The sequence below is a fragment of the Nipponia nippon genome, unplaced genomic scaffold (assembly GCF_047370975.1).
Source record: "Nipponia nippon isolate SJK-2023a ecotype South Korea unplaced genomic scaffold, ASM4737097v1 scaffold_3, whole genome shotgun sequence".
Taxonomy (NCBI): domain Eukaryota; kingdom Metazoa; phylum Chordata; class Aves; order Pelecaniformes; family Threskiornithidae; genus Nipponia; species Nipponia nippon.
This window is the reverse complement of record NW_028262347.1, coordinates 126,404,176-126,416,378: the sequence shown is the minus strand read 5'-3', so window position 1 is coordinate 126,416,378 and position 12,203 is coordinate 126,404,176. Positions and strand designations below refer to the sequence as shown.

The following is a 12,203-nucleotide window of genomic DNA, read 5'->3' as shown; positions in this document are numbered from 1 at the left end:
TGCTCACAAGTTCATTACATTTCCGTCTGAGGGACCGTCCCACCCGCACCTTGCCGTGCCCGCGCACCGGCGCCCACCTGCTGTGCGTGCTGAATGAGCTCCATCCTTTCTCGCAGGATCTGGGCATCCCTCTCCCGGAGCTCGCTCATCACCTGCCGCTTCCACTGCTCTACGGCGCTCTTCAGTTTCTCTTTCTCCTCTTCTGAAAGAAGTTCGGAAATTTTGGCTCCAGCTTCTTGCTGCAGGGCATCATAGAGCATGGCTTCTAATTCCAGAATTTGCTAATCAAAAACAATATAAGGCTGTCAGCTTGACGTTGTCTCTGGTCAGATGAGGATTTTGTGAGGAACTGAAAATCCTACCCCGGTAAGGCAACGGGAGCGGTAGAGGGGTTGTGTGCTGAGCCTCCCGCACAGGACAGTGCGGAAAACTCAGTCCAGGGGGAAAATACTTCAGGCTGCTTTCATCCTGTGGGGCTTTGAGCAGCACTGGAACCGGGACGGCCCCTGGGCCCAGCCTAGTCTGCCTCTCAAGAAATATACGGGTGTCAACTTCTCCTTTCTGGAGATGGGGAGAGGGCCATGGGGAGAAAAGGCAAAAAGAAAAAAAAAAAAAAAGTAAAGGGAAAAGGGAGAAAGGAGAAAGGAAAGAGGTTCATAAAAGACTCATTTTGTGAGCTACAGATATTTTTTAAATGCAATGTTCAGTCTCTCAGTTCACCTTTCCCAGCTATTCTGTTCCCAGCAGCAGTGGACACGGCAGCACCAGTTCACACTCCTGCCAGAAAGGAATGACTCCCTGTTGTGTGCTTGCAGCGTTCCGTACCATAACTTAAAATGCCCCGTGTGAAGGTGTTCCCAGCACTTCCTCTGGCAGAGCTGTCAGTCCCAAGAGCTCAAGAAAATGCTCAAGAAAAATATATCTGGTAGCCGGGCTCTGTTCCTGCAGTCTCAGGCTGCAGAGCCCTTACTTCACTACATCAGGAAATGTCTCTTGCACAAAGACGGATGTACCTTCCAGATTTATTGAGATATAGAAGTGTGTAGGAAACGGACTGGCAATGTTTCCCCAAGGGCACCGAGCCTGGTACCCTCCTAGGACAGGTGACCTTGCCAGACAATGTCTTCTGCTTCAAAGTCCAAGATGAATGGACTTCATATAAGCCAAAACCAGGACAAAATCTTTTTCAGCAAGTTTGATATAGAGCAAGAGGCAAAGCAGCAAATGATGGCACCTTTGCACACCCTCTCCAAAGCTGGTGGCGTCTTGCAGAGCTCTCCGTGGCTCCAGGAGAACAGGACTGCTGCAATAGTGCGGCTTGAACCCCGAGCCAGGCTGTTTGAAAATGCCATAGATGTCTGTTGTGATAATTCAGTTCAATTCAAAATCAACAAGTTTTTCCACCTGAGGCTGCTGGTGGTGTTTTCTTATTATGTCTTAGCAGAGTCAGGACAGAAGAATACAAGCATTTACAAGAATAATAACATCATGGCAGGAGTTATGGATACTAATAATAACTGAAAGACAGCAACCATGGTATCTCTGTGGGGAAGATCAGATCAGATCTCATAAGATTCTGCTTTCACTTTTAAAAATAATGCCAACGTTCCCGCTAACTGTAACTGTCTCAACAAAATGCTCTTATTTGAAACACGGATTTCTGTTGGGCCCCAAACCTCGATTATACAGCCGTTGTCCCTCTCTGATGATACTGACTTGTGAAGAAAGAAGAGCGTGGGGAAATTCACGGTCTCCAGACCAGCAGCAGTGTCAGGAGTCTCTGTGTGAGCCAAGTGCTTCTCGGAGCAAAATCCCCCGCCAGCAACCAAAGGGAGTGAAAACCGTGCAAAAAGCTTAGCGGTTACAGCTGGTAATCTTGTTGGCTGTAGTTAGTGGGGGAAGATTAGCGGCTCCTCATCTCAAGGGGCACAAAGGAAACATGAAAGTGAAACAAATTACAGAAATCAGAAGAGCTTTTGCCATTCGAATTTTGGGGCAGAACAAAGCTTTCTTGCTGCTTTCAGCCTGCATTTGTGCCCGGGAGTAAAGCCCATTGCTTCGCCTGGCAACACTCGTGTGATGCATGCAAACAATACAGGAAAATGCAAATAACCCTCAGCGACTTCTGCATGGGCTGCAACACATTCGTTACGCTCGTTCCTTCTCCACAAGCGGCAGAGACAAGGAGCAGGTAGTTGTTGTTGGACCCTTAGGTAAATTTGGGATCCTGGAACTGGAGATTCATCTCATGGATGGAGAGTGAGCAGCTGGCCGTGAGCCGCAGGGGTGCCAAGTCACGTCCTCATCGACAGCCGTGGCTCCGCGTCTGAGCTCTCCTGCAGACTCCATGACGTTACCAGGAGTTTCAAGCGATGCCACACGACTTTTGCCACTCTGCTGCTGTTGCAAGTTTCTGCACGTTTATGGATCTGTTTCAGAACTCGCCCAAGACTGAGATGATCGCCTCTCTGAGGGCTGATCTTTGAAGATGAATCCTACAGGCTCAGCCTTTGGCTGCACCAAACTGCTTCTCCGAACAGCTCAAGGCTGCAGGAGACAATCTGGCGTTAGGGCTGAGACCGCAGGTAAGAGGGGCTTGTGTGCCTTCCAGGGTTTCCACTGCACCTAGACATTGGTTCCAGATATAGCTCAGCGTTTAGCAAAATAGTCTTAAAAATCATCCTTACAGGAACAGAAGGTGTACTGAGTAAAAGCTCCCCCAAATGGTTTGAGATATAAATAGATAATAGGTATCCAGAAAAAGAGGCATAAATACTCATTGCTTCTCAGAAAGTGTACCTGTGCTCAAGATTTAAATGGAACTGAAAGAACGAGATAAATCGATATGAGAATCTATGCATTTATGTCTTCCATGCGTACATATAGGACTTTTCTCTAACTGAAGGAAACAAGACGGCTGATGACTGAAGAGATGGCTGAAATGGGTTAGGCTCAGCTAATGATGAACCTGACCTAAAAGCAGTTTCATTTCAAATTCACAGAATCACATAATACCGCCAGCTGTTTTGATTACAGAGGCTGTAATCTAAGATCTAAGGAAATGTCTAGGTCAAAATCTCTATTTTGGAAGGAAAAGAGAAATTACTGAAAACATCATTTTCTTATCAGTCATTTACCAAAACCTCTGCTAAATTACAATTTGTGTTTAATAAATCAGTATTTAGGTCCTAATCCTGCAAGGACCATGCAAACACAAGGAACTTGGTTCATAAGGAACTCGCTGTTAGCTCAGGGCATAGACGGTTTGTTTAAAACTCAGCCTATTTAGTCCTCGGGTCACTCCGTGAGCAGGGAGTTTTTCTATAGAAAACAGACTACACGTATTACACAAGGTAAGGTAATCAAGATGGCGTAATTCAGTCAAGACTGGTTGTCCTCACCTTGTGAGCTTGGTCCAAGGACTGTTTCCTGAAGTCGAGCTCATCATCCAGGTAGCCCTTCTGCTTGCTGAACAGCTCCTGGGGACACAAGGAAGAGGCAGTCAGGGCAACGGCCGCGGCCCCGGCGCCACTGCTCTTCTCGCTGCCTCTCCTGCCGGCTCCTTCCCCTCCTCTCTCCGTACCTTTTCATTCTCAAGGTCCAGCATCTTCTGCTGCAGCGCAGACTCCGTCACTTCTATCTGCTGTAGCCACTGTGCACAAAAACAGAGACGGGGTGCGTAAGCCTAAAGAGCAGAGGCAGCACGGCTGCGTATTCAGCTTTCACTGTGACTTCAGGGTGTGTCAGCACGCACTGCACGTACTTATTTAAATTCACTAAATAAAAGAGGCAAAATTAACTTTATTATTACATTTTTTCTTTTATATATCTTGGCAATGGAAAAAAGCATTATTTCAAAGCCTAGCCATTTACCTTCTAACAGCATTTTGCTAATTAAGTAACATTTTAAAACAAGCAATGTCTGTCTGTATTGCCTGAATGTTACCTTTATTTTGACAAAAACTAGCGTAAGTGTAATTCCACATAAAGAATCAGGGCATTTTGTGACGAAACTATCATTTACATCACCAGCGTCTTCAAGTGAGCTATTCTGAGAGGGTCGTGACACGCGTTCGCTGATGAGTGATGCAGTTGTTATTACCTTTTCTGCTAACGTGAGAACTGTCCTTGCTTGTATGACAACTACTTGCTCTTCGTTGGTCAGATTCTGCACCAAAAGCAGAATATAATTACAACAAATCCCAGTGTCTTGTTATTAATCCACTACTTGGGCTACTGCTGTGTTAAATAAATATGAAATTAAATATGTTTGAGGAACAATAAACTAAGGCAAAGAAAATTAGTATTGTAATGCAACATTGCTGTAAAAACGATTGTAACTATTCATGATGAATTGCTATCATACATAGAGTCAATTCTTCTCAAATTCCCACATTTACAAAAAAAAAAGCTGTTGACAGTGGATCTATTTTTCCCCAACAGGGAATAAACACACAGTTACACGAGACAAAATCAAGCTTAGCACAACGTGCCATTAAGAAAAGAGATGCAATCTTAAGTCCTCTGGGTTCCCTTATATGCACAGTAGGATAACACACAGTCCTTATTCTGCACAGCCAAAAGTCATCATTTTGCAAAACACTTGTTAAGATGTTAGTTTTTCAACTCATGTTTTTGTTTTAATGAAAATACTGAAACTGTGTTTTGCATTTCTTCCCAAACCTCGGTCTTACTCTGGCCACATCTACACTAGCAAAGTGGACCCTTCTCGTTCGGGACCCGGATCAGCTCAGATCCAGAGCGCCCAGCCTGACCCACTGCTGTCAGGGAGAGAGGACGGGCCGGTCTCCGGGCGTTACCATTCCCACAGGGTAATTAGGAGGTTGGTAAGAAGGGTGACTATGGTGACCTCCAATTTCAGGCACAAGCCTGGGACCAGTGAAGGTGCTATCCGGCAGGGATGGGAGGACACCCATCCCGAGGACCCCTGAAAATTGTCTCTTCCATAAATGTAAGTAATTTTTTTTTAAAACAAGTTATGTTACTTTTAAAAACTGAAACCGTCCACACAGAATATGGACGGTGTTCTTCCCTGTAACTCTTCCCTGCGTTATCCCCTGACCGGACTTCCCTGTCCGTGGGGGAGAGGAGGGCACCGGTGTTCCTCAGCCCCCCGTCCCCAGTGGCCCTGGAGGCTGCACCCCTCTGACCTCTGCTTCTGCTCTCCTCCTCGAGGTGCTCTCTCAAGGGTTTGCCTTACTCAGGGCGATATTTAACTCAAGACAGTTCAGCGGGTAGCAGCTAGAAGCTGCCGGGGGCTTTACAGGAAGGCAAGTGAGAAAATGTGCAGAAGAGGATGGAATCACTTGCACGCAGGCGGGACATGGGTTCGCTTTCCCAGACTCCCCAACAGCCAGACATGACAACATGCACCCACGGGGCAGAGCCTGCCATCGGTGGCTGAGTCTGTGATGTTAAACATGTGAAAACAAGAAAAAAACAAGCGATGATAACAACAGTCTACAGTTATCTTAAAGCTATCTGAGGTGAGAACTGTGAACTCCTCCTTGTGTCACATCTGGAATTAACTTATTGTATGTAATAGGAAAAAAAAAAATCAGGAGGAAATAACATTCTAGACTAGAGATCGTTAATATAAGTAAAGAAGCCAAGAGGAAAAGAAAGGGAATAGAAAACACGAGAAAAGCTATCACTTTTTCTGTTCCTGCTTGTCTCCAAGTTGCCTGTTTGGGACACGGTCCCAAAACACTCTGCATGGGACTAACCTGACATTAATAATGCCACTGAAGACAACGTTAGTGCAGGCATTAACAGATTAATGGGTATTAACTTTCTACACATTAGTAGGGTCAGTCTTAGCTCATTGGTGATTAAGCTATGCATCTTTTTTTTATTCTTTGCACACAAAAGATTTTAGGATTCTTCCTATTTCTGCCAGTGTGAATGTCGTTAACTGCAGCAGTGGTGAAGAGTATTAACTGCTTCAATCTGTTCCAGCTCCTCCACTAGCTCCTGGCTTGATTTGGTGGGGCAGAGCGCCTAGATATCAGAGGCTGGGGATGATGAGACATGATGACCCAACCGGTCTATGCAGGGAGGTGGACAGGAGGTACTTCCAGGCTGCCCCCATGGCCCTGGGGACGGCCTTTTTGCGGGTACCCAAACTGTACAGAGGCACGGGGGAGGGCGGGGGTGGCTCAGGTGAGCGGTGAGAACGCTGGGGACCCTGCTGCAGACCCGATGCCGGCAGCCGGGTTCTCCCCGGGAGGAGCCCCGCCGCGGCCGAGGGCTCCGCGAGGCCTGCTGCTCCCTCTGCCCCTCAGCCATGGGGGCTCTGCGGCTCTGCTGATGGAGGAGAGGACAGGAAAAAACATACAAGGGCATATATACCTTCTGTACACATAACTATAGGTATAATTAATCACTTCCATTTGCTAAAGGAGAAACACTTTCAAGTATCTTATTTGTCTCTTCTTTTCATGCTGCTGTTGTAACTTTTTGTTTAATATCCTGGTTACTATCAAAGGTTTATGGGTTATCAGACAAAACGAAAATACACAGCTGCTAAAATGCAAAAGCAAAGCAAATGCAGAGTAAGCAAATAAACAAACCGTGTGTGAGCAGTGACCAGAAAAAAAAACCCACAAAGTTTCAAAATATTTTCCAAGTCATTGAAAATATAAAAGCAATATTATGGCACCGAGATCCCACATGGCACTGGTCAGAAGGCTATTAACAAAATCTTAAAAAGCCAGAAACGCTTAGCTCGTAGCCCAGTACTGTGACCACAGGGAGGACAGGTTGTGCAGTAGCAAACCAAGAAGGCTTTGCTAACTTAACACGGGGACAAATATTTCCAAAGCATGCACAATTTATTAAAGGAACATACACTTACGGCGTTATCCCCTAAAATGTCCAATTTTTTCATCAGCTCTGCTACTACTATGTCCTAACAAGAGAGAAATGGAAAACCAGGAGTCAGAACAGAGCGTCTGATTTTGTTTAGGGAAAGGAAAGTACGAAACGAGAATCCCTTACTGTTACACCTTCTGCCTCGCAGTAGACTTGGAGAGGGCTTTTTCCCTCTGTAAAAGGACCGTGATGGAAATTGATGGCAGGCGACCGTCGTTCTCTCTCCTGAAATGACAATAATTGCTTGGTTACCTACAAGGGTACGTCACAGATGGCAGCTTCACCACGAACTCGATAAATATGGTTTGAAAAAGGTACACTCTAACTGAACACGTTGCAAAGCAACGCTACCGCAGAGTGGCTTTATTCTGGGTACGCAGCGCACAGGAACCCTTCCTCCTGCACCCCGTAGCCCTTGACACCGGCAGCCAGGAGCAAGAGCCGTTCCTCCGGCCAGCCCCTGTGCTGTTGTGAGGGTACGCAGGGCTGCCGGGGAAGACCTCCACCTCGCTGCAAAGCAGGGCAGACGTACACATTAACGGCGCTAATATTTTCCCACTATGCTTCTTCACTGGGCACTGATTGTGACCACTTACCTGTTATTTTGACTACGTAATATATTTGAACAAAACTATACACATACCTAGTATAGTATACACAGCATTTAAATTTTTCTTGTAAGTAGCTGCTTTGTTAATCTCTGGAGAATTTGGAAAACAGCTTCCGAGAGCTTAGAGATTCTGTTTATACAGGTAATGACAGGGAAAACAGGAGGCTCAGTGGAGTAACCGAGCGGTCTAGGCCGTGGGATACCTTCTCTGCAGGTTTAGCAAAAAGTGAAACACAACGATGATCTTTGGCAATGAAAAAAAAGTTCCTTTCTCTTTTTCTTTCCCACGTATGATCTGTTCTGGTTTTATCTCTTTGCATTTTCAGAACTGATAGAGTAAAGTAAAATGTGTATCTACATCATGAGCCAATCTTCTGGATCTTAAAATGACTTAAGTAGTCAGACTGCCAGAACAAGCTATCAAGAATACCAGTATCGATCCCTGGGTGTTTGCTGGGTTTTTTTCTCTTTTATTAGCACTTTGTACCAAACCCTTTGGTTTCATTCAGTGCAACGCTGCTCTTCAGAGCAAACATGGGCGAGTTCCCCAAGCCGCGGTGCCCCCGGCCGTGGCTCGCGCAGCCCAGGGCAGGTGGGCAGGACCGTGGCTGCTACACGTGCTCACTTCAAGCTCCAAGATCCTGAACTCCAGGAGCTCATTTTGATCCTTAACGTCCTGGACATCATGTTTTAAGCGAGCTTCCTCGGCTTCCATTTGTTTTATCTGCAAAATAAAGCAACACGTGTTAGCGCTGCTGGCAGAGTGTGGCTGGAGACGTGCCGCGCCTTGGCTGTGCCGGGGAAACGCCGGGGTCAGCGCAAGCACCGAGGTCGGAGCCCACCCTCCGCGGTCAGCGGGAGTGGGCACCGCAGCACCAGCGCTGGGGGAGCGCGGGGCTTCTCCCCACAACCGCGTCCTCGCGTGACCTCGCACCGGGACATTTTATGGGCCAATAGGGAATGCCAGAAACCCACTTTTTCTGGAAGGTTTAGAAGGATCTTGTTATTATATGTGAATTATTTCCAGTAGAGCTGTGTGATACAGATTAAAATATTGTACCTTCTGCATTCCTTAAACTACAAATATTATTTGAATAATACAAATGGAAACATTGAACACCTTTTCTACCAGTTCTTGATTTCTTCTATACAATGCTTGCTTCTCCTCAATCCACTTCATGTCCTTGAAAAAGAAATGACCAATATTGTAGGTGAAGCTGGCAATGTTCAGCACAAACACAGTAGCAACTATTTCATAAAGTCATGCATCTAGAGAAGAGGGACAGAATAATACTGCATATGAAATTGTAATTCCATTATTTTCTATGATATAAAAGCTCACCTCTTCTGTCTTATTTTAACAGTCTGTAGTATACAAACGGAACAGAAACACTCCAGTGATTAAAAAACTGCTTTCAGATTAAAGATTGGTTTGCATGAAAAGGAATATTTCTAGCTATGCAGTTACTATTAAATTTCGATTATACTGAATACATTTCTGTATTCTGTATTCTATTTCTGTACACTACGAAAAAGAAACCTTATTTTGAAACTAATTTCTTAGTTGGATGGATACATGAAAGCCACAAAACCCAGAACAGTGTTTATCAGTAAGGTTAACAGTAATAAGAAGTTAAGCTGGAAAGGTAATGATCAAATGACTTAGTATTATTTTAAAGTTCTCAAAAAACATTTTATGTTTCTGGGCTTGGGGTTTTTGGGTTTTGTTTTGGTTTGGTTTTGTTGTTGTTGTTTTTTTCTGGAAAAGTAAGACACGAGCTAGAAGCAGCCTGGGAACATTTCTTCTGTTTCCAGCTGGGGGCTGGATATTTGCAGTCTGCAATATTTCATTCCCAAGGCTACCCCAAGGCTAGAGATGCGCCTGTTTCTTTATCACCTTTGGATGCCAGCGTGCAAGGTGGTTTTAAACTCTGCACTCTTCCAATTTAAGGTGCATTTTCCTGTTAACGCTTTCCTGTGTTGTGCTACTTTATGCACACCTCCGGGCTGTGTAACCCCAGTGCCAGGAGCGACTAGTTCGCCCGAGCCCTGAGGAGGAGGGTGTTGCGTGGTGGAGCAGAGGTGCTTGGCTTGAGGTGCCACCCGCTGCCAGGATGCTCTCCGATTTCGGTGCTGTGGACGTGGGCGCAGGATCCTCCTGCATCCGAGGGACCGCAGGACCGCACTGCGGGCGTTCAGAGCCACCCAGCTCGGCCGGCAGGGAAGCAGAGCATCCCAACACCGTAACGCCTTTTCTGTTCGGGCAACATTACGAGCGAGAACTTTCTAACTCTAGCTAGGCAAGGACATATGCCAATGGCAAGTATTTGGACCTCAGCACTGCAGTCCAAAGGGATCCAAATGGCATGCAACAGCCAGGAGCGTAACGCGGCCTGTGCCAGGGGCCGAATGTCACCCACCGAAAGCTGCACCGGCACCCAAACCTGCCAAGACCTCGAGTGGGGCTGGCTTTGCAGAGTGAAATCTCAAGGTCAGACCAAGGTGACAGACTACGGAGCCAGCCTTGAGTAAGCCCGCCATGCAAAAGCAGACACCTTGCAGTGAATTCAGAAATTAAAATTACCAAGTGTAAGCCTTAACACATCAAAGCAAAAAAAAAAGACATCTTAATAATGCCTGATGGGATGAAAAAGGCAGAGCTCAATAGATGTTTGGTTGAATGTGACGTGCTTCATGTTAATCATTTAGACTGAATTTCCTAGAGCGCAGCTTTGTACATTATTCAGTTGTATTTCTAATCAATCCTTTTTGAAAGAACGACTGAGGTGATTTGACAAGCTACTGCATGAACAGGCTGCACAGAGAACTACATAAACAGCTGAACCGGACACTTCAAATAGCCCTAATACACAAATTTACTCTGAATTTAAAGAAAGCATTCACAGCAAAGTTTTTCCCATGATGAGAACCACTTTGGTTTTGCTGAAAATACAGAGCCTGTGCTGTGCACTTTCTCCTTCCCTTGAAATGTTAAACGACTTTCTAATTTAACACCTGCTTTTCTCCTTTTAAGAAAGTAAAATCTTCCAGAGCTACAAGGAAAGCTGCTGGCAAGGAAAGCTTATTTTTACACTCAGTAAATAAACTTTTAATTGGACAATAGATATTATTCCTTTATTTTACCTTCCCAGTTTTTCCTAGGTATCAAAAATACTGGTAGTCTGTGAGATTTTAAAGTAGACCAACTTCTTGCCAAACACAACTGTTCTCTCTCCTTCGCATAACACTTTCTTAGGATTTATACACATCTTCAAATTGACAAGGGAACTGACCTGTTATTCACTGCTTTAATTTTCAGGAGATGCATAATACAACAACAGCGAGCGATTTTAAGCTCGAGGCAGTAAAGGGACAGAGGAGGGCTAACGGCATGGCTGCCAGCTGGACGCCAAGCAGGCCCTGTGCTTTGGGACCTCAGGCAGTGACAACGACCACGGGAGTTCATTCCCTCTCTGGCTGTGCAGAGAAATTCCCAGTGTCCTGTCGATACATGGGCCCCGCTTTGAGGTCCCAGCTTACACGTACCGAGTTCAGGCACTCCGTTACCAGCTGACTTTTGCTTTCCCTTACCGTAACACCTGCGCGTCACGGATCCCTTCGCGCAGGCATCGTCCGCTGTTCTCTCCATTACGCTGGAGCAAGTGAGGCATTGAGGCTGAGACCAGCAAAGAGAGGCGGGCTTTAACGGGTGTTGATTTCAGGAGTTGGCATGCGAGCACTGATGGGGACTCGGCTGTGGGGACTGCTGTTTGAGATACTAATGCATGCAGATGTGGAGAGTGGGGTTCTCAAAAGCCCTAGCATGCCTGACGCTCCTTGAAACCACCTAGACCACATGTATAAAGTGCTTTCTTTTCAATTAATTGACCTGTTTATTGAAATAGTACTCGGCAGGTTACACTGCTGTCCCCTAAATCAGGGGTGCAGTGGTGATGGGGGCTGTGCAGGGTAGGTCACTACACCACACATTGACAGGGATGGTAGTTGCTTCCCTATGTTTGCTTTGTATGAAATGAAACAGCTATTGAAAAGTCGCATCAGGATTATTCTACACATACATAAACACTCGCTGGCATCTGCAGTATGACACGGTAACATGAACAGGCACATTTCTAGAGCCCGCTCCCAGCCCCAGCGCGAAGGCTGGAGAAAGGGCCGGCGTTGGGCCACATGCATTACCTGCCCCTGCTCCGCAAGGGCCTTCTCCAGGTCCTCTATCCGAGCCTGAGATCGGTGTATTTCTGCTTGGAGCTGCTCACGTGTCTGTACGATACGAGGGAAAAAGAAAAAAAAAATAAATCCAACTTTCTCTAAAAGACAAAAGCTAACACAGGTACAGAAAATACTTAAAACATCAAATACTTTTAACAAATAATTTTTACAGTTCTTTGGCAGAATAAATTTGCAGCTAAGCACATAATATTAGTCATTAATCATAAAAAGAAGTCCGTAAGGATAATAATTTTGAGATTTAAGCCAAGATTAACATAAAGAGCATCCCATTAGGCAGACAGTAGGACAGCAAAATATAAATGGTGATGACAGTCTGCAGGGAGCAGCCTTCCCTATTCTAGAGCAAGGTGTTTAAAAAAGCCAGTGTAATGCAAAGATTCATTTCTCCATGAAGAGAAATGCAAATTATTATGCCACAACTCTGGGCACACCTGATTCCTTCAAA

At 45.6% G+C, this 12,203-nt stretch overlaps 1 protein-coding gene across 20 annotated transcripts in view; it reads right to left on the bottom strand.

The window, feature by feature from the left end:
- JAKMIP3 (Janus kinase and microtubule interacting protein 3) overlaps positions 1-12,203 on the bottom strand; it is a 101,642-nt gene that overhangs the window by 19,800 nt on the left and 69,639 nt on the right. For 16 of the 20 annotated variants that reach the window (XM_087765253.1, XM_087765251.1, XM_087765252.1 and 13 more), the window contains 9 exons: positions 11,705-11,788; positions 8,625-8,687; positions 8,130-8,228; positions 7,021-7,119; positions 6,872-6,931; positions 4,103-4,168; positions 3,584-3,652; positions 3,402-3,479; positions 78-281 (listed from right to left, as the gene is read on the bottom strand). In XM_087765253.1, the coding sequence (XP_087621379.1) occupies positions 78-281; positions 3,402-3,479; positions 3,584-3,652; positions 4,103-4,168; positions 6,872-6,931; positions 7,021-7,119; positions 8,130-8,228; positions 8,625-8,687; positions 11,705-11,788 (822 nt within the window). The remainder of the gene's footprint in view (positions 1-77; positions 282-3,401; positions 3,480-3,583; positions 3,653-4,102; positions 4,169-6,871; positions 6,932-7,020; positions 7,120-8,129; positions 8,229-8,624; positions 8,688-11,704; positions 11,789-12,203) is intronic. The other 4 variants (XM_087765261.1, XM_087765266.1, XM_087765262.1 and 1 more) reach the window with 2 other exon arrangements.